General features: G+C 40.1%; 1 protein-coding gene across 21 annotated transcripts in view; it reads right to left on the bottom strand.

Annotated features, from left to right (window-relative positions):
* CACNA1C (calcium voltage-gated channel subunit alpha1 C) overlaps nt 1-22,497 on the bottom strand; it is a 467,840-nt gene that overhangs the window by 99,295 nt on the left and 346,048 nt on the right. For 12 of the 21 annotated variants that reach the window (XM_090145296.1, XM_090145280.1, XM_090145336.1 and 9 more), the window contains 5 exons: nt 17,863-17,937; nt 15,850-15,940; nt 7,398-7,424; nt 5,144-5,304; nt 4,116-4,341 (listed from right to left, as the gene is read on the bottom strand). In XM_090145296.1, coding sequence (XP_090001422.1) covers nt 4,116-4,341; nt 5,144-5,304; nt 7,398-7,424; nt 15,850-15,940; nt 17,863-17,937 — 580 coding nt within the window. The remainder of the gene's footprint in view (nt 1-4,115; nt 4,342-5,143; nt 5,305-7,397; nt 7,425-15,849; nt 15,941-17,862; nt 17,938-22,497) is intronic. The other 9 variants (XM_090145397.1, XM_090145362.1, XM_090145350.1 and 6 more) reach the window with 1 other exon arrangement.

Raw genomic sequence — 22,497 nt, 5'->3', positions numbered from 1 at the left:
ACCTAGCAGCTCAGGTGTCTAGGGCCCCATCCAACCTGGCCTTGAATGCCTCCAGAGATGGGGCACCCACAGCTTCTCTCAGCACCTGTGCCAGGGCCTCACCACCTTCTGAGTAAAACATTTCCTCCTAATATCTAATCAAAATCTTCCCTCTTTTTATTTGAAACCCATTTTCCCTTGTCCTATTACCATCAGACCATATATAACGTCAGTCTCCCTAGTGTTTATAAACTCCTCTCAAGTACTGGAAGGCCACGATGATACCTCATCTGGACTCTGGAGTCTTCTCTTCTGTAAGCTAAACAAGCCTAACTCCCTCAGTTTTTTTCTAAGAGAGATGCTCCAGCTATCTGATCATTTTTGTGGTCCTTCCCCAGACCCACTTTAACAGCTCTGCATCTTTGCTGTGCTTGGGACCCTAGGCCTGGAAGCCACACTCCAGACAGGGCCTCACAAAGGCAGAGTAGAGTGGGGCCACCCTTCTGATGCAGCCTTCCAGGATACAAGAACAAGCTGCTGGCTTGTGTCCAGCTTTTTGTCCATCAAGACCCCCAAGATCTTCTCTGCAGGGCTGATCTCAATGAGTTCTCCTCCCAGTTTGTATATAAGTATGGGATTGTCTTGACCCAAGTGGAACAACTTGCAATTGGCCTTGCTGAATCTCATCAGGTTCTTGTGGGAGCATTTTTCAAGCCTGTCCCGGTCCCTTTTGGCATCCCTTCAATTTGCAGTATCAACTGCACCACTCATCTTGATGTCATCAGCAAACTTGCTGAGGGTGCACTCAATCACATTATCTGGGTCACTGACAAAGATGTTGAAGAGCATGGGTCCCAAGGCTGACCCCTGGGGGACACCACTCCTGACCAGCCTCCACCTGGGCATAGAGCCACTGGCCACAACTTTCTGGCTCTGACCATCCAATCAATTCTTTGTTGGGCTATTGGATGCATTACCTTTTTGGAGGAGCCCTCCCTAATTCCTCTGGGACAAATAAAAGGTTTTCTCTTGATGCTTCCTGAAGTAACAGTATTCCCTGGCTCTTCTCTGTCACTCAGAAGTACATCATATTTCTCCATCAAATCTAGTTTAAAGCCCTGGTGATCACTCAAGCCAGCTTGCTGCCCAGTATATTCTTGCCCCTCGTGATCAGTTGAATCCTATTTGATGTGCACACGTCCGGTCTCTTGAAGTTGTATCCAAGATCACAGTACTTGAAACCCTTAGTGCAACACTATCCATACAGGCATTCATCCAATTTGTCTGCTTTACTCCTTCTGCCCAGTTCTCAAGACTCCAACTGGGAGGACTGAGAAGAATACTACCTGTACTCCTGATCCCTTCAACATCTTCCCAGGGGATATAAAGTCATTTTTAACATTTTGTAATTTCCTAGTTGCAGCCTCCTGTGACCCAGCTTTAAAGAGTAGGAGTGAATAGTAGTCCTCCAGCTTATCATACCTGGTAGTCTCTTCCTGATACCCAAATGCGGGCACCCAGCAGGCAGCAAACCTCTAGATAGATTATCTGGGCAGCAAAGGAGTGCCTCAGTGCCTCTCAGTGTGGAGTCCCAAATTACTAAGTCTAATGTACAAGACAAAATGATTCTGAAGAGTATTTATAGTCTTGGAAGAAATGTTTGCTCTTGAAATTCTAAATGTGATTTCTAAACGATTTCTCCTAGTGTCTTTACATGTTTCTTTTATATTGGGGAGCTATATTTGTGCTTTTCCTAGAAGCATATTATCTTAAAGCATCCAGAATTTGTTTGTGCGTGGTGTTTATCACAGAAAATCCACACAGATATATAATGGTTAGGCTAACTACTGACATATTTTCGCCAGAGAATTTTTCCTGCTTTGTGCCTTTTTAATTCTCCTGATTATCACTATTTCCATCTCCACTGTATGTCCACATCACCGCTCATGAATACACATTTGACATAAAACATTACACTATCGTCATCACTATTCTTCCTACCTTTAAAAGATTGTATCTTTCTATGTTATCATTCTACACAGATGGTGTTTTCCAGCAGTACTGATAATGTAAATATCACTAAACTATCACTGTGTGTAGAGCGGAGTGAATAAAGGAAAAGATTATATTTTACTGGAGAACATACAAAGTAAAAGTTTTGCTTTAATGCCAGAATATTCTCTCCTGCAGTCTGACATGACTGGGCCTGAAGTGCAGCTTTGGAGGCTTGTGCTAAGGCCTTCCACATGAGGGTGAACTTCACCCACAAAGGAAAAAAACCATGGAGAAAATGACAAATAATTAAAAAATGTACAAATCTGAAACTAGTGCAACCTACTTGCCAATATTTTAGGAACAGGAAAGAAGGGAAAACCTGATTAGTATATTGTTCATTGTGAGTTACTCCTCAGCTCTGATTATTCTTTACACATAGACACCTGTAAAAATCACAAGGTGTTTTACACAAAAAATCACAAGGTAATATTTTTTCTGTGAAAAAATGGATTTCAGATATGATGCAGAAGGGAGGTAAGTATAACAAGACTGTTGCTGGCTGGTTCGTACCTTACATCTCTGCCAGAATCTTTAGGAATATCTGAGTATTCCAATAGATGAAGCCTCCTCAAGTATTAATGATATTCTCTCAACATTTTCCTTTCTAGTAGAGAATTCTGCTAGCTAGATGTATTTTGTGTAGGAGTGGAGAAATGCCTAGAAAAAACAATGACCTCTCCAGCATGCTATGTAGAAGCTTACGCTTTTATAGCTGTTGGTATGTTGCCCTGGGTATATCTGATTACCCAATGCCTGAAACAGCTACTGGTTTCCTCAGAAACCAGTCCTGGGACTCAGTGATGATAGCTTTCAGACTCAAAGATCCAGGAAAAACAGTTCCTGGACCAGAGATCTTCACTATTTCTGAAAGGGCAAAGACGTCTCTCCTGCTGGAAATTCTTGTCAATTGGAACATTTTTCTCTCTCCTGTGATCATGTCTAAATAAGACTACCTTTTTTGTTTTAGTAGGTGCAAGCTTGATTTGGCCACTCTCTTCAAGACTGTAAACTGATTTTCTGTCTCTGCCATTTGACTCTGAAAACAATCAACACTGCCAGAGACTTGAGGCTCAGAAGTTTTAAGGGTAAATTTTGTACAGTATGAGAGTCCAAGTCTGTTGTTTTTTTTTTTCTGCCTCACATCTCTGCCACCTTGACTGCCTTCCAGTTCTGGTCACGTTTTTCTCATGCCCTGCGTTTTTTATCTCAAATTTGTCAGAAATTTCCTTCGGGGGAATTTACAGCAATTCTATGGACATTTTTGTAGCTGAGCCTGCATAAAATTCACTCTTTCATCACCTCAGACAATCTTTATATAAGATGATAACTGGCGCTCAAATGGGAAAAGCAGGCCCTGTGCTACTATGAGTGACCACATAGGCAGAGCTGCAATATGGGTAAGAAAGGAGATGAAGTCTCCTACACCTCCCTCTAGTTGAAAAACTCCTTCCAAATCAAGCTGATGTTTTGGAAGTGCATTTCTGCAAGAAGAAGTAACTGTTTAATGGACACCACTGTGGAGAGAAGACAGAAAGAAAAGCAAAAATAGGAGAGTCTGGAAGTCTGGCTTCTTTGTAGAGCTGCTGCTTCATGCCAAACTTCTCTACAGGAAAAAGGCTGGCAACACCTTTTGCCTATAGCTGCTTGCGTTGACACTTAGGCCACAGTTGAGTCTCCTGGAGCTAGTATGGACTCCTCATTCAAATACTGTTTTGACTTACAGAAGTATTTCAGGCTCTGTTACCCACAAAACCAGAAAACGTCTATCTGCTCTTTGTTTTCATTTGGTCTTTTGCATGGAAATTCATGCACAAACTCAGCATTATCCTCCCAGATTTTGGTTAATCAGCATGGTATCAAGTGTCTTCAGTCCCCTATAACTGACTTTTGACCAATCCAACTCAAATCAGGAACATCTAATCTGTTTAGTCCTGCCTTGGTTGATGGAAGATGAGGACCATTTGCCTAGCACTCCCACTACCCAATTAATGGTAGAAAAAGTGAAAAAAGCACCATGTTAGTGATTTGAAATCATACACATTGTGTAGCCCTCATACACTGTGAAAGAATCACAAAAGTACCTTGTGATTTTAAATATTCTTAATAGCCGAACACATCTCAACACAGAAATGCCCAGTGGTGACATGATCTTCGTCTCAACCAGAATTGTTTCCAGGATTCCTCCACACACAATGAAACAGTCAAAGCGGTTGAAGAGGGACACAAAATAGGCCTGGAGACCAAGGCTGTACATCTTCAGCAGCATCTCTGCCGTGAAAAGAGCTAGCAGCACCTTATTGGCAGTGTCTCATGAAAAACAAACAGAAACAGATTAAGGAAACTTAATCAAAAGATCATCACAGATTAATTATTGATCCTCGCTTGTAAGAACCCCCTTCTGGGATCAGTCTGAAAGAGTAACCTTATCCAAGCTTGGGTGAAAGAGTAGACTTAAAAGGTGTGGGCATGTCATCCACAGAAATGTTTTACAAGGATGCTTACAGCACTTCTTATGCAGATACAGCTGTGATGTATTATACAACTGCACAACCTCTGTGGCAAGGATATGCCTTCCTGTGCTCAATCTCCCATCACACTTGTCATCTGCAGATGGGAGAGGGAATAGAAGAGCTGCTGTGCTACCTGCTGTTGGCTTAATTAAGCCTTTCAGCTGCTCTCACGTCCAGTGAGGATTCAACTATTCTGAAGAATGAAGAATTTAAAAAATCACTCTTTGCCACTGTCCTGGTAGTTAGAATTTATCATAAATGCAGTTTCAGGAAAGACCCTGGAAAAGTTGTAGATACCAGAAGCCATCCATAAATTAGAAATCCAATGGCTGCAGATATTAATTTAGCATAAGCTCCTGATTTCACCTACACCCAGTGGAACATCACTTTGGCTAAAACTGAGGGATTCATTTCTTCCCTGAAAACTCTCCTTTTGCGGGTTGATATTTTGTTGTGTTGTTTAAGATCCTCCTCAGAAAGGGGACTACTTGCAGCTGTGCATGTTTTTTTTACACTCTGTAGCCCAATACACCAGCTTCTCCCACAGCCCTCTTTCTTAACACTGAGCAAAACAAACAGAACCATCACTCTCTCCTCACCTTGAACCTCAGTGAGCCAGTCTGGCTGGTTGTAGTGTTCAGAAGCAATAGTAAGGGTGTTGAGAAACACAAGGAAGATCACCAACCAGTAGAAAACATTGGACTTGACAGCAGCACGGCACTTTCGTCTGCAGAATCGATTCCATCGGCGCCAATAGCGACTTGAAAAATTAGAAAAGGAAAAGTGCTTTTCAGATAGAGATCTTTAGGCTACTGCAAATCTCTGTGAGAGAGACTTAAGTCTTGATTCATTGTTTGAAAATGGTAGGGAATAACTTTAAAGTTCACCCTGAGAAACATGCTCTTACTCTCATCTGAGTCGACAGCTGTGACTATTGTTTCTTTAGCTCTAGGAATAAAGGTAGTCCTAAACCAATTTGCAACATTTAAGGGTGAATAAACCTCTTCAAGCAATATTTTAATCTGATTAAGACATCTATCACAGCTATCCTAAGATGTCTTTCAGCTCAATTCCCACAAAAATCATTATTCTGCCTCTGTATAATGCCTGTGGCCTGAAATGGAACTTGGCCCAGCCTTGGGATAGTCAATGAAAAGATTCCCACTGCGTACAATGGGAGGTGTACAATTGGAGAGGTGAGATAAAATAAAATACCTGTGGAAGGTATCCAGCATTTGGCAATGATTAGAAACTAGCGTAATCCCAGAGCTAACTCTGAACAGAAAGATTTAGGGGACCTCAGCACCTTACCTTCTTGACTGGAGCTAAGGATACCATTTGTTAATCAACAGATCTTTTAAAGTTTGCCTTCCAAGAAGACGTTCTCTTGTGTCACTGATTTCTGAGGGTAATTACTAACCACGGAAGATATTTAAAGCTAATTACACACCTCCTACTCGTCAGAATTTAACTTGCATAGCAACCAGTTTCCAGGCAACACTTGCCACTGTATAATAAAACTAATAGTTCTATATAGATATTATATACATTATATACACAGGTGTCTGTTGTGGTCTTTAGGTGCACACATAAACATTACAGGACAGAGAGGGAGAGAAAATCTCTTGGTTAGTCTTTTCTTACATATAATTCCCAGTGATAAACTGTGGCCATACTTGAGGTCAGGGCTCAGCATATAGATAAAATAAAGCCAGGCAATGTGCACACTGCACTCCGGCTGAGAATTTTGCAACACCATTTTAGCAGGCAATAAAATCCAGGCTGTTTTAGCTTTATAATTAACTTTGCATCTAGTCTTGGTAGCTCAAGCATTTAATCAGAGCTGCGTGTTTAGCAAGTGGACTGTGAACAGGAAATGATCTTTCAATTTTCAAAATGGTCACAACGCTTATGTGTTTACACTGTCCTTAAGCCATCAGCAATCTTACACAGTTTTGTGTCTATTTTGCACTAATGGAGAAAGAACATCACCATGTGGTGATACAAATGTTTTCTTGTGCTTACACTTGGCATAATTAAACCCATGGACTGTATGAATGTGATCAATTATGCAACACTCTGCAGAGGGATCATATTGGCAATATGTACACATGCAGATTCCTGAATTTACATTATTGTCCCTTATTTAAGTAACATTTTAAGCCTTGTTTCGGATCCTGTGAAAGCTAATTTACTTTTTTATAAAATTGACTTTGAATTCAGAGTTAAGGAGGCTGCTGGACTCTTACAGAAGAGGCAGAAATGGACTGGGATGTCAACAATCAAGTTAATGGATTTGGTCAGCTTTTACAGCGAAAACCCACAGATGATCACCTGCAAATTGATGCACATTGTTAAGAGCTTTAAGTCAACAGAGAAGGAAGTATCACCAGAAAAGCTTCACATGTCTCACAGTAAAAGAGAGCAATTCACAAATAACCTGAATACTCAAACTTTGTCAGTTGAAAGATTTACAGTCAAGCAGCACAGAGTAATGGAACCCAGAGTAGGAAACAGAACCTTGAGCTGACAGGGTTGATGTTATGGGCGCAATGTAATTATGTGGTAGAACTTTTTTTCCTTCTGCTTTTATTTTTTATGGTTCAAGCTGCAGAGGTAGCAATCAGATATGTACTTTTGAGTGAAATATTCTCAGTAGTCACTGTGCCTTATTTCAGAATGAAATTTGGAAAAAATATATTCTTATTTAGTAGACGATTGACTAAAATCTACCAAGTGTGGCAGCATGCCCTAGAATCAAGACTGCCCCCCACAGATGCAGGAATAATCCATTCCACAAGGTAAGGAACAAGATCAGCGCAAAGGAAGAAAACAAAAGTGGGTTTTACTTACCTAAATTTAGATTTGGAGATCCGATGCCTGAAAGATAAGAATTGCCATTAAAGTCTCTGAAGCTTTTCCATACCTCCTAGGCTTTTATGAGAATAGCAAAAGAAAGCTCAATTAATTTTTTGTGCGTATACTCTTTTCCTTTGGAATCCCCTGTAAGGCAATGTAGGCTCTGGACAGGATTAGGATTCTCTGATATCCAAACCTTTCTTTTGGTGGGAGTTATGAAGCAGAAGTCATGCTGTGGTAGGAGTCTACCACCTACGAAGATCAGCAAATAGCCTTTTTCTTGGGTAAAAGTATGGCCTAAAGCTAGGATTACTATACATCTGCTACTAAGTTTATTTTTTTATCATGACTCTTTTTCTTTTAGTTGCTAGTTGTTTATATACCTATATTAAAATATATATGACATACACACAGACATACTGCGTTCACATATCACACATCACTTCAAGATGTATAAGCACATTATGAAACCATGGGGAAAATAATGCTTTCTTTTTCTCCTAGCAATTGAGGGAAAAACAGTATATGGTGAATGTTTTCATACTTAGATAATAACACTCATATTTATTTGTCTTTGTTATCTGTGTAAAGCAATCTGAATTTAAATGGGCTGAACAATCAGAAATTCTGCCGCTGTCAATGAAATTCTGGTTATTAAGCTCTCCTGAAAGTTGAGCCATGCCCAAACTATATACATGTTTGAATATCTAATTCCATGCACTCATTCTCTTCAATAATCTAATTGTATAATAGCCTTATACAAGAAGTCACAGGCAAAGCTAGAGACAAACCCTAGTTCTGTAGCTCTATCTTGCCCTGCTTGCCCCTTGTTGTGTAAGTCCCAGAAACTCTTAGACTGTCTTGTGGTATGTACACACTAGTACAGGCAGAGAGAGAACAAAGGTATGTGGATGCAACGACATTCACCAGAGATGACTCAGGGAGCTTCAAAATCCACTACCAATAACAGAAGAAATGAAGATTTGGAGAGTGACTGTGAATAAGATATTCCTGCTGAATGGAAGTATTTCTTAAAGTTCCCTCTAAGATAGGAAAGTGATTCATTGTTGACAACAGAAAGCAATGGTCTCCCTGCACTGGCTTAAAAATGGAGCTGTGTTAGCAGACATAGGGGAAAGCAATTCTTAAAGCATCCAACGCTACCTCCTGTAGTAATCTTGAAGCTGTTTGAGGACATTGGTCACTGACAAAGAATGCTGGGTCAGTTTCCTTGTGTGGAAGAGATTTTAGTGATAGGAACATTTCACCAGCAGATGGTCCAAGTCAAAACAAATAAAAATAAAAGCTTTTGCACTGAATACATCTTTCTTGCTAATGTCACAGGCAGCTTGTCTAGGCCACATACTAGGCAGCAGCGTGGTTTCAGACACATGCAAGAATTCTTTTGATAAAGAAGAAATAATGCACAGGCTGAACAGAATGCTAAATTATGCTGAGGAGACAATGGAACTGTAATAACAATGGCTGGTGAAGCACCTACACAGCATATCCTTAATGTTAATGCTATCCGACCATCTTACTGAGAAGTCCTGCTTAAAATGGCCTGCCTACTGTAATGGATCAGATTTACAGGCAATAGGAAGGATCAGACAAGGCCAGGAGAAAGAAAAAGAATAAAAATAGTGCAATGTGAGACAAGGCTTGGTGCTGAAAAAAGAGAGGGAAGACTTTCACAGGAGAAAGCTTCAGGTGGGGTGGAAAGAGAGCAAGAAAGATATAATGGGGTACTGCCCAGTGGAAAGTGAAGGACAGGGAGTATGAAGTCCTCTGATGACCTCTCTGATGATGGCTTCCCAGTGAGGGAGCTCTGCTGCATTTAAGGAATTTTTTATTTATTTAAGCAGAAGAGATGTGGCAGGTGTAGTATTCATCACGCATGTGATAATTACATCTTTGGAGCATTATGAGCAACAGCCAAGTGCATTCAGTGCTCCGACAGGTTAGCTGTTCCCCCCGCCCCACTGCCTTACTGTTATGGCAGAAGGCTTTATCACAAGTGTGGGTGTGATATATATATAGAACAGGACAAGGGAGGAGGAAGAGATTATATTTAGAGGCAGAATCCGAGAATGAAATTGAGTTTTGGAAACACAAATTGTGCAATAACTGTTTTTAAAAATATTATGCCCTAATCTGAAACATATTTTTTTTTTAAATGATGCCTGTGATCAAGAAGCCTTTGCCTTTCAGAATGAGGGTTAACACCATACACAAAAATGCACTTATGGCATTTTTCAGGTCATCAAATGGCCTCTTTGTGACATTCCAAACTGGCACTTGCCAGGGGCTCAGCGTAAATCAGATTCTTTGATACAGGTTTAAACACAAGTTTAAATCTCTTGTACACCTCATACTCCAGATGTTTTATGTCTTTGAAAGAAAGAGATCTTCCTCAGGTGGAGCTCTGATATGTTTTCAGAAATAGTAGGTTTTTTTTTTTTTTTCCCAAACATAATATTAGAGCTTATATGACAATTGTTTCAAATCACTACTGAGTGTTTTTGTCATAGGACCCATGCAACTCAGATTACATCTTAAAAAAGGCTAACTCAGAAATCAGACTTTTATCATTTGAGTAGCCATGCTTAATTTTATAAAATTCTTCTAAACCTTACCTGGTTAAGGTAAAGATACTGCATGCAGATAAAACAGTGAAACATAAAAATTTTATCAGCATAAGCTTGGGACAATGAGCATAATTCAGATGTAGTGAGATATCCCATATTCTGAGAGATAAAGCAGCACAACAAAGCCTTGGAAAGCGTTTTTCCCTTTCTATCTACCTGCTGAAGGAAGGACATTTCATTGCTCTAGTAGGGATGCTGGAATTGCTGAAGAATAGATGCCCACCCCAGGGTCCTTTTCCACACATTCCTAGGACAAGAGTATACAGTGACATAACATTTTCATTTCCTCATAATCTCTCAGTAAAATGAAGTCTTAGGGATAAGTTCTACCCTCAGCTACATCTCTGCAATTTGTCCTGAAGCAATGGACCTCCAGCCTGTCACACGCTATCCTCTCTACAATACAATTAATACTGCAGTATTATACAGTGATACACAATAATCATTTCTCATTTCTGTCTGTTTATTAAAAGCTTCAAGCAAAACACCATGGAAGACTGGCCCCAGAGAACTTGAACTATGAAGTGGATTGAAATCAAGCACTGAAGAGCATGCTGACCCAAAGGAGTGATGCTGAGTTTAAGAGAGAGGTGGCTGTTTGCTAGCAGCAATAAGAATCTAAAGAATATCCTTAAGAAAACTGGATCTATCTATCTTAAAGTTTAGGTGGTTTGCTATTTATTAGGCCTTCTTGAGCTGGGAAACAGACTGGAGAAACAGGCCAGCACTTAAAAGTGAGTAAATAACCCTGCTCTCCCTTTGGCAAGTCACAGGTAAGGCCTATCACAAAATGTGAAGAAGGAAGATAATGCCTCCTCCACAAGGGCATGCTGCTGTCCTGAGACACATACCTAGAACTGACTGTGAATAACAAGAATGCCCTGCTTATAAATAAACAAGAGAGCAGTAGTGAATGCTGATACGTAAGGATTGCTGCCATGTGTTTTCCTTCTGAAGTCAGCAGAGGTTTCAGAGCTTTTGGCAAACTTTTCTTTCCACAGCTCCTGATGTGATTGAGAATTTGGTCCTCAAAGGAATCTATCTTCTCATTAGGTCAAAACCAATGGCAACTGTAGCGAACCTGAAAGCAGAATGACCCTTTCTCCTTTACCATTGGCTGCTATGCTGATTATTGCAAGAGCTGCATAAGGAGCTATTGTACAGACAGAAAAGCACCAAAGGAAAATCACCGATGGTTTGGCTGCCAAGGAAAGCTTCTATTGTCTATATTATTTTAAGGAATTGCATTTTCTGAAAAGCCAGTGTAGGTTGTTCATTTTGTTCTATCCTTTTTTACTGTTTTAACCCTCTTTGGTGGAAAAGCAATTGCACTGTCCCCCAAATATATGGAAATCCCCACCAAGGTGAAAGTGCCAAGTGGCTTATTATTTCAGGGAAAGCAGATCATTTTAAGCTCTCTTCCCCTTTGAGCTCCAGTGCTTCAGTTTTCAACCGTAGCTCCATGAAACTTAGTTTCCACAAAGGTCTCTTTTTTAGCTAAGACATACCTATAAAAGCAAGTTCTATTGTGGCACTCCAGGTCTGCATGGTTGTATTAGAAAATTAGCATTCTGGTTGTATTGGAAGATTATATATGCTGCTATCCTGTGCAGAACAGATTACTGTTGATTATGAGCAACAGTCTGCCGGCAGGAATTTGAGGCCTGCTGAGCCTCAAAAAGGCTCACAGAAATTACTCATTATTAGGTATAAGGAGGTATAAGGCTGTCCTGTAAACAGAAACCCATTGCTCCTAGTTCTGGGTTTATCTCACTGATACTTGTTGTAGAGAAAACACATTTCTTTGCACCTGGAGGCAACAGGTTATTAAAGCTGTAACACGCCAGAATTAAGATAAGTTCCACTTCCTGACATTGACCTTGAGGATAAAAGCTGTTGTGTTTCTACTACAGGGCAGATGTCAGTGCAGTACAAGGCAGTGTCATGACAGAGATGATACACTGTGGAATTTGTGGGACATTTTTCAGTGCTCCATGGAACCCCACAAGACCTTTTTTTTTTTTAAATTTGGACGCCTGTTAAAGGTAGCACCCATTTTAGGAAGGATAATACTCCCTGCCACAGCTCACCTGATGAAAGCAGAATTACTAAGGACGAATATGAACAAAGTTTGTGTTTGCTTGTTTGTTTTAGTTTTAAGCAACTGGATTTACACACTAAGCAAAGAGATTAGATACTACATTCTTCCTGATACTCCAGCTGGTTTAAAGTCTGGCATTGCTCCAGACAGCACAGATGATAGTATGGATACTATAGGAAGAAAAGCTTCTTTGAAACAATCAGTAGGAGACAGTGTGTGTTTGAGAGGTAGTCTCCTGATCTCACGTAGCATATGTCTCTGTGGAGCTGAGAAAGGCTGTCAGGGAAGATCTCCTTTTCCAAAAGACATGCTTGAGCCTGGCTTCTCAAGCAGATCTTTCTGTCATTCACAGATGATGCCTTTCAAAGCTCTGCAGCTTTTTATAAGAACAAAAAGAACAGCCAGTAATTCAGAGTTATCTTTAATAAAAACGCTTTTTCCTTCAGTCTCCTAGGTACGTTTTCTTTTTATCACACGGGTATTCTGATGGCAAGGTCATTCTGTAACCATGGTGGTGGTGTTGCTGAGGTGATTAAATGCCCTAACAGCTTGATGCCACTAAATAAATAAACATATTACATCTGCCTTGAAATCTCCCTGATACTTCAGGGAGCCTAGCTGCAGCTAGCCCACTGCAGATTCTGACCCCTGGGAAAAATGTGCTTATAGCAAGACGATGGGGACTTCTGGGCACTGGGTGACTTTAGTTGGCTGGTCAAAATCAAAAGTCATCTGAAACTCAACACATGAAACTCAAACAAAACAAAAACAAAACATGAACAAAAAAACTTCTCTAGCCATTTCTGCTCTAAAAGACAAACTTCAGAAGGCAGAGGAGTGCTCAAGAGTCTGGGCGTAACCTTCAACTACAGTAAATCAGGATGTCATGGTCACAATCATTAACACTTACTGAAAGTTCACCGGTACTACGTGAAAAACATGTTTGAAAAACTCAACTTCCCAAAAGAACTACTTCTATCCTTGAACAGCACTGAGTTAATTATTGGATGCTCTGACCAAATTCTGATGCTCTAAGTCATGTTCCACCAGTGTTACTTACTACTCAAATCAGTTCTGAAATCCCTGCTTACATTTTATATATTCCTGATGGAATCAGAGCTCAAGACAAATCAAAATTTACCCATAAGAGAGGAATTTGCAGCTCCACAAATTTACAAAGCCAGGAAGCGTTGACAAATTTGTATTTCAGTACAGACTTTCAAATGCAAAGATAGTCATTCATTTTCCTGGTTGAAGGCTCCCATTCATCTCTTGGAGATGAAAAGCAATCTCCCTGAGGCCTTGAGGATTTTGAATGTCCTTGGGTAGGGGGGTTAAAAAATCCCCTTCTCAATAACAGTTTTCAATTTCCCTACTATATGCCACCTATCTCCAAATGAAGTGGAACGTGGCAAGGAAACCGTTTATTTCTCTCAATCTTACAAGTACTGCTTTGGTGACACTTAGGCACTATTTTAAGATTTACAACATGGGAAGAAGAAACAAAGTTCCATTTTCCTGTCATCTTTCTTTGCTTTGTTAAAATGCAGTGGACATAGCTATCCCTTCTCCTAACAGTGTAGGCATAGTGAGCGCTGTGCCAGACCATAGGACTGTCATTCTCCTGTGGATATGTTGGATCATTTTCAGTAAACTCCATTCTAAGTCATGTTTATGTTTAGAATTGGGTTAAACTTCAGTTCTCCTGGCCACATTCCAATTTACAGAATTATGTGCTCCTTGCCAAAATTCCCCATACTGTTTCAGAGCAAAACACGTTATCCCTCATACACCTCCTTATACACTCATGTCCTTTCCCCTTATGTTTTTAAACACCTGTCACATTTTACCCTGAAGGTAGCTAAACTCTAACACTGTGAAAACAATTACTGCACATACAGTTCACGAAGTGTTTTAGGATCCTCTGGGATTAAGGACATTAAATGAATGCAAGCTGTAATATTAAAAATATATGCAGCTTTATATTAACGGTTCCCATTGTTGTTGGCACTGTGTAGCACCAGGGGACCCATTGTGTTAGGAACCATAATTGCAGAATAGAGATAGTTCTCCAAATCAGATCCAGCTGGAAGAAGTGGTCACATATCCAGCTGCTGCTTCCTATTATGTGACAAGAGCACAGGCAGCTAAGCGAGGTGCTAAAGGGAGAGCTCTAACTGCCTTATTGCTGTGAATAGATCTTGTCTGGTTCCTTCTGAAAAGAGTTTATAATCTAAACCAGACTCAGCAGGTAGACAACAGCAAGCAGGAGAAGGAATGCTATCATACTGTCTTCTAGGGTTTGTAAGCCACTGGCTGACACTTCCAGGAAAGCAGACTGAATTTATAACATTCCACATATCATGTCTTGTAATGCAGATAAGATTGCTTCCTCTTCAGTCTGTAGAGGAGAAGGCCAGGGGTGTTTGAGGGAGATACAATCAAGGTTTATGAAATCATGAAAGTGATAGATTAGCTGAAAGCAGAACTGTTGATCATCGAATCTCACAGTATAAGGAGGAAAGGGCATCGACTGAAAGTAGTAGTATATCAGCTTAAAACAGATACACTAAACTACTTGTCTACACAGCAGGTAGAGCAGCTGAAACTTGCTTCCACAGGACACCGTGAGGACAGGCAGCATTAGCAGTTTCAGATAAATCCATGGCTGACAGGTCCATAAATGGCCTCTAAAGGCAAAAATGGGAAACATCTCCTCTAAGATCTCTAACACAAAATCATGAATCAGGAGCAGGAAAGTGGAATAAAAGGCAGGAAAAGACCAGCCTTGCATGCTTCCCCTCCTGTTACTGTCAGGGTCTGAACACTGGACCACAGGCCTAATGAAACAGAATTCTTCTTAGGTACTTATGATCAGCAGTTGATCAAACAGAAGGGCTCAAAGTATGTCCAAGGACAGGACAGAGTCTCAAAATATTCCAGCACAGTGCTTAGTCCAGTTTTTATAGAAATTAAAGAGGGTAAACATATTTACAGGCAGCATAAGGTCCATTCTTATTTAAGTCATGCAAAAGGGAAGAAAGGACTCCTCTGGTCTATTCTACACTGTGAAGATAAAAAAAACCATATCTTATATGTTTTATATAAATGTCTTCCATAAGTGCTATCTGACATGTTGTTGAGTCTGTCTACTTACTACAATGGTGTGATTTTGAGAAGGCTTTACCCCCTCCCAACTCTGCATTTATTTTTCACTATGATGTGCTTAGCACTTTAAGGGTGTAATTCAGGCTGTAGGATGGCAGCTATCAAGTGTACTTCATTTACAAGGCACTGTAAAGTGCAGAGGAGCCATTAGAGAAATTAAAATATACAGGTCAATTCCACTGTTCGGTCTGCATATACTGAATTTGATTAACTATCACTAAAGACAAATTTTAAAATAAGAACACTTATCCATCAGTTCTTCTTTTAGCTACTATGCAAACCCAGCTCTGCTTATTGTGGGAATTCTGTGATTTATTTATATCTGTGTAATCCCAGAGGCTCTCCACTAACATCCAGAGTGAGTTTACATTGCAATTAAGATAAGAACTGGGATCAGCAGATCTTCTCCACCCTCTTTTCACCCATAGTGTGGTTTCTTTCCCCTTAACAAGTCTAACATTTGCCTTGGCTTTAAACCACCAAGCTCAAGCCAGCACCTGCACACATATAACTGTGTATATGTACTCACGCTAGCCTAGCACCGCAGTTTTCGCCTTCAATATCTGTTCCAGGGACGTTGTCTGTGTTCACGGACTCGGTCTCACTGGTGGGCATGCTCACTGTAAGAGTCAAAGGGAAGAAAAAGAGAGGGTTGGCCATTAGAACCTGACACATCTATTAATGAATCACATCAGTCTTATTTAAAAGACCCTCCGCTGCAGCTCCCGAGGATTAAGCGCTTAGCTGAGCAAGTCTACTGCCTCCCTGCACACACAAGGCTGGGCTGGTAGACTTTTGGAACACATACTGCTTACTCAAACGCTAAAGAAAGGGAAAGAGTCAGCTGCTTGCTTTCTTTTTGAGTCAGTTCCTAGGAACTGTTATGAATGAGAATCACTGAAAATGAGAGAATCTGGCAAAACCAAGAAATAAGCTTAATTCAATGAAAACTTAGGAAGATGCCTCTTTACCTGCACCAGCCCAACCATTTCACTGCCCTTCCCAGTCTCTACTGTAGTGGAGTGCAAATAGCAAGTCCCAGACTGAGAAGGAATCAGATAAAAGGTTTCAGTTGGCCTGATAGCAAGTTCCACATAAATAATACTGATGGCCCATCTGCTGTATACCACTGTTAATGGGTTTTAACCTTACACTTAGAGCCTGAACTTACAGGGGTAAAGAGGGGAATTCAAACTCTCAGACCCTTTCAGGTATTACCAACAAAGAAACTAATGAATATGAACTGTGGCAGAGATTTTATTTTGACACTCATCAAATAAGTACTGGACAGAATCTCCTACACTTTTACAGAAATATAATGGAATAACTATCAAATGAAAGCAATCTTAGGTGTGAACCTATTTCACTGGGATTCAAGAAGGTGTCACATCTTCTATCCATTATGAAACCGTAATATTTTATTTGTTTCTGTAGATGAAAAAGATTCACTGTTTCCATTACACAAACTTCTCCCAACTCCTATATGAACTGCAACTCCTTCAACATACTAACATTCAACTTACGGTGGAAGAAAGGACAGCATTCAATGTGTCTCTTCCAACTGAATAATGGAAGAGTTAGGTCTCTCAGATGGGATATGTATCACAGGTGAGTCTTGACAATATGCACTATTAGCTGGGAGAGAAGCTTCTAATAGCTTGTCAAAATAGGTTACCATTAATAAAAAAATATCTAATAGTAAGCCCTTGATTTAAAAAAAAATAAAATAAAATAAAGGAGAGAGAGTAAATACGCTCTGCATTCCAGTTGGGCAGATGTTTTATGAGCTATGGGCTCAGAAATCCTTTCAGAAGCTAGAAAGATATCAGAAGGTTCTTCCAAAGGTGTCCTGGGTTCTTGCTTTGAAAGCATTATGGTAGAAATGTCCCTCAACATCTTTCCTGCGCACCATCCCAATAATGCAAGCGCCTCCAACATATGTCTTTGGAAATCTGTAAGTTCTTGTATTGTGTTATTCAGGAACACAGACCCTATGAAATAATGGTCTCTCTAGCACTCTTGACATAACAGTGAAATACTGTACACTAATGGTGCCTGTTTCTTTACAAAGACTAGACGTTTTAATAATCTTGTCTGTTCAGAAAGATGAATAAAGAAATCAACTGGATTCATATTTTGATGTGCACAGAAGAGTCAAATAAACTGTAAGAAAAAGAGACATTCATAATTAAAATTTTCAAATTTTCAGTCCAGATGAAGCCCATCAGTGAAAAAAAAAACAAAACAAAAATATTGATATTTGGTATGTCATCTTTGAGGATGAAGTAAAGCACTTTCAAGACATATTTGAGCTTATTTGCAAATGGTAAACAATCTTGAAGACATTAGCAAGAGATTGATCTGCAGAACAGCTTATTATCTTAAGTGCATGAAGAGGACACCGCACAAGCAATAGCAAAAGCAAGGCACGCACATGCAGAAATATACAAAGATACATTATGTGTCAGTCTTTATAGAGATATATAGACAAACACACATACAAATATGCGTAGTGTGGACACAAAGTGCAGTGGAACATTACCATGGGTTTCTGTGGAGTGACTAAACCAAGAAAACTTTTCTTTCTTCTTATCAGGCAAGCCAGCTGGAGTGCTTCCTTTCACAGACAAGATGGTCAAGTACCAGGAACAAGACATCAATAGAGAACATGCAGCCAGTGACAGGCAAAAGAAAAAAACAAGGAACTCAGCTTGCACATGACATCCACTTCTGTCAGAAAACTTCATCATGTGAATTAAAAGTACAAAATGAAAAAATAAGGTATATAAAAGTAAAAAATATTATATCAGACCATCAGAGGATAACCTCCCCTTGCTTTGTGCTCTTTTTAAAATTTATCTTCTGAGAATAATAAGTGGTTGTATTTAAGTTTATGGGTGAAATCATTTTTCCAGTGATTTCAATGGCAAAAGTCTTCTTGTTTGACAGTCTGACCTACTGAAATCAATGAGTCTAAGGCACTCACAACATGTCCCAAAGTTTTCCTCTAATCCTTAGTGCCAGGATCTGGACCAGCCCATTTTTGGATCGGATTTCTTGTTCTTTTTTTCCCATATTTTTCCAATATCAAGAAACTTTCCAAAAGTGATGGAGATGCTAAAGAAAAATTGTTGGGATAATTACATTTCTCAGTCTTTTCTCTGTCTTTTCTGTGGTTGAGGCAAGTTGCTGGCACTAACTCCCAGGCATTTTCTACACTGCACTGTTGGTAAATGTTAAGGACAGTAAAAAGTATTACAAAGTTTTCATGTATAAGAAGAATGAGGGCCAGAAGTTAAAGGCCAGGATGGACAGGAGATGTGGACCGTAATCTCAAAAGTGGTGTGTTCTCAGCAGGACAACCACTTAATTTTATGTGGCACCTCACTTCATCTTCAGTATCATGGATAGTCATGTGCATAGCTGCTATGAGGTTCATTTAGGCCAGTTAAAAAATCCTGAAAACAGAAGTTGCCGCAGAAGATTTATGTATAAACTGGGGCTGAATACGAGATGAAGTAGACCAAATATTGCCCACACAGCTCTCTTTCTGATTCAGTTCTCAGAGACGCAGACCTTGTGCCCACACCCCAGCTCCAGTCTAGAAACAAGGCAGGCATTTTCTGCAGTCAGGGTAATTAATTATTGGAACTATGTACCAAGAATGCTGGTAGTGAATCCACCGCAACAATGTTTTAATTATAACGAGATGTTTTTCTAAATGGTGGGCTCTAGTCCAGACCAGAGCTATGTTCAGGATCATGCTATATGGACCATGCCATCTCAGTGACTACTTCCTCTATATAATTTTGGAAGCTGAGACAAAAGTGCTTTTCCTCCTGTCTAGACACAAAGTGACTTAGTGATGGAAATTCTGGTGCCTTACCTCCTGCTCCAGTGTGATCAGTGACTTATGCACTCTTACGAGAGTTGTTCGCTGTCAAGTTCAAAAAATCAACTCCTTGTACCCAGATCAGAGTTCCCCACAGGGCTGGGTTCTGCCAGATGCAGTGTGCACCTGGATGTTCAAGCAGACTCATAGATCTTCCATCTACCACAGGCTTTGCCTTGCAAAGCAATTCAGTGTCCAAACTACACCACAGGCATTCTATCCTCATGCACACAGTTCAATTGCACACCTAATACCTTGGGGTATTAAGTTATACCTTAGGGTCTTAGTTTAATGACTAAATACCTATACTGTAGATAGGCGACTCCTTGGCACGTGTGAGAGCAGGTTGTTAAAAGAATGAGAAGACATTTCCACCAGACAGTTCACCTTTGCAGGACTGCACCAGCAGCAGCAGTGGAGCTAACAGTGAGATGAGCACACTGAGCCAGCAGTTTGCCTCAACCAAACCAAAACAAGCCATACTGTTCCAAACCAGTGCAGTGAATTACTAACAACCACATAGGGCTAGAATACCTCTGGGCAGCCTGGTCTAGTGATTGGCAACCCTACCCACAGCAGGGGGGTTGAAACTAGATGATCTTTAAGATCCTTTTCAGCCCAGGCCATTCTATGATGATACCATGGAAGATATTATGCAATCATGGTGGCTCTGCTTACATTGCAATCTCTTTTTGAATTTATCTTCAGTGATCCATAATTCACTCAGGTTGATGAAATCTCCCATTAATTACACGTTCTCAAGGCAGTATAGGAACTTCTTTTCAAAGGGAAGTGAAACAGCTTTTAAAGCATGCAGGTATTTCACGGCTTTGATAGAATGCAAACCATGACGACCAGTATGTTTTATACTCTACAGTCACTGAAATATTTGCACTTCTTATATCTCTCCACAGCGTGGCTCATGTCTAAATACAGAATTTTCCTCCTGGACTACCTACACTCTGATTTCACGTTACTTACCTAGCATTCTTGCAGCATCTAAAGCAGTAAATGTTGTCTAGCTGCTTCCTTAAAACTAAACCTGAGATGAGCTTCATGTTGTGTTAATTCTAGCTCTGGAACCTAGTGGATAGAAATAAGGACAAAGTCTGCAGTCTGTGAATAGTTGTAGGCAGATGTGCAAGACCCTCTGAGAGCCTCTGTTCCATGTCACTGGCATCAAGCTTTGATACCAGCCCTACACTTGCACTAACATATGTCTCTCCAACCAAATGCCCTGTGGACATGTAATAAATTACTAGATGGCAGGTTGCCAAGAGATAGCCAGCTGCTCGAGTATAAAGGTAGGCAGCACTTTCAAACCCCCTTCAGCGTAGCACTGAAATATTTTGTCCCTTCACACACTTAGGGAATAACATACAGTCCCATTTCAGAAATATCACTACCACTGTTGCATTTTGCATTTGTGGCAGTCTTGTCATCTTGACAATGGAAGTAATTCTAATATTCAAATTTATCTCCATGGATTATAACGCTGCCACACTTGCTTGTTGCTGAATCTGACTTTAATGAATTTTTGCTGTGAGAATTTAAAACCTGGATAAGATGATCCCTGGGCAAAGGATACCAGGTTCCACAAACATAGACAAAGCACACACTTGTCACAGATGTTGACAGGATACACTACTAAATGACTATGCAGATCTTGATGTTAATTTTAGAACTGGATATGTCAGAAGCTGTTCGCATTGCCTGACTTGACATCTCTGATTCAGCTATTTGAGTGAAACTCCAAAGACAGACAGGTTCCTGTCACAGGTTTTCTGAGCGGCTCCCTCTGCCACATGGACAGGCTGGGCATTTACCTTAGACACCTATACTGGGTACCTCAGTTGGAACAGTTCAATAACTCAACAGTGTGTTCATTCCTACTCAGAGACCTGCAGTGAATTTTCAGATTAAGAAAAAAAATACACCTCAGTATGTATTCTGAAGTGCTCATTAGGACTCCAATTCTTCCAGCACTCTAATTTCTGCTGCTATTGAATGACACTGCAAAATAAGGCCTAAGTCACCCCTTTTGCCCATGCTGGTATTTGAGATCAGATTAAGTTGATGTCACAGCCACTTTGTTGTGTAACCTTGGCCATATGACCAAGTCTTTCTTACATATCTGTTCCACTTCTCTAAAATGGGGATTATAATTCTGCACTCACCTTGCAAATCTTTTTGAGATCTGCGGATGAAACACATTACAATAAGCCCTAAGTACTATAGCTATTACTGATGCTAATGCCTCCCAAGTGGGAGTCCGCAGAACTATAAAGCAAATCGAAAGAGCAAAGAAGTCTTGTGAATTCTCCAGCTGAGATTTAAGATTTCTTTTTTTTCCATCAAGCACAACAAGAATAAATTAAAATATCCAGGCTGTTCCCTTTACCAGAATGTGCATCAAGTGAATGACTTTGTCTGCCCTAAGAACCCCGCTTCCCAAGGTGCCTCTCCTGCCCATCATTCCACAAATAAGTTTACGGACAGCTGTCAGAATCTTAATAGGCTCATCTTTTTTTTTTTTTTTTTTTTTTTTTTTTCAGTGGAGAGCTCTTATTTTAATTAATATGTGAATATTGTTTAGTTTTCTTCTTCTCATTGCCTGTTCGGAAATGCTGTACTCATTCATCTTATTCATTAATGTAAATAAGATACAGCTTTTATTCTGCTACATGGGTTCACTGTCTCATGAACAATCAGTGAGTGTGTTCTTAAATGCAAGCAGCATGCGCAGAGTAAACCATGCAGAGGTAAGTGAATATTTTTCTCTAGATCTATTCCTGATTTTTTTTTTTTTCCCCAGGAAAATATAATAGTTGTGGCTGGGGAACGCTGTCAAGAGTTTCTGTTTGGAAAAGGAGCTCAGTTCTGCAATAGGAAGGCTTCTACAGGAGAAGAGGAAAGGGAACTTGGAACCAGGCTCTTGGTGGTTATGTATCTCTCAAAGACAGACACAACACATCAGTAAATCTAACACTATAAAACACGCTATAAAAACACTATAAAAAAAGTCCAGAAAAACTGTGAAAATGCTTATCAAAGACTCAGAGGCCAACACCCATAAAGATGGCATTACACACACAACATGACATTAAATACATGTAACACAAACACTCTGAATAACCTAATTTTGGGTTACACAAATGACTGCAATTGGCAGGAGAGAGAGAGCTTGAGCTGCAGTTGCACTCAAGGTCAAATCCAGGAGAGCAATGAAGAGCCATGAAGTGGTTGTCAGTTGCATCTGCTTCAGTTAAAAAGACCTTGACACCA

The sequence above is a fragment of the Phasianus colchicus genome, chromosome 1, assembly GCF_987193195.1.
Source record: "Phasianus colchicus chromosome 1, bPhaCol1.hap1.1, whole genome shotgun sequence".
Taxonomy (NCBI): domain Eukaryota; kingdom Metazoa; phylum Chordata; class Aves; order Galliformes; family Phasianidae; genus Phasianus; species Phasianus colchicus.
The sequence above is the reverse complement of the archived record's forward strand: the minus strand, read 5'-3'. Positions and strand labels throughout refer to the sequence as shown.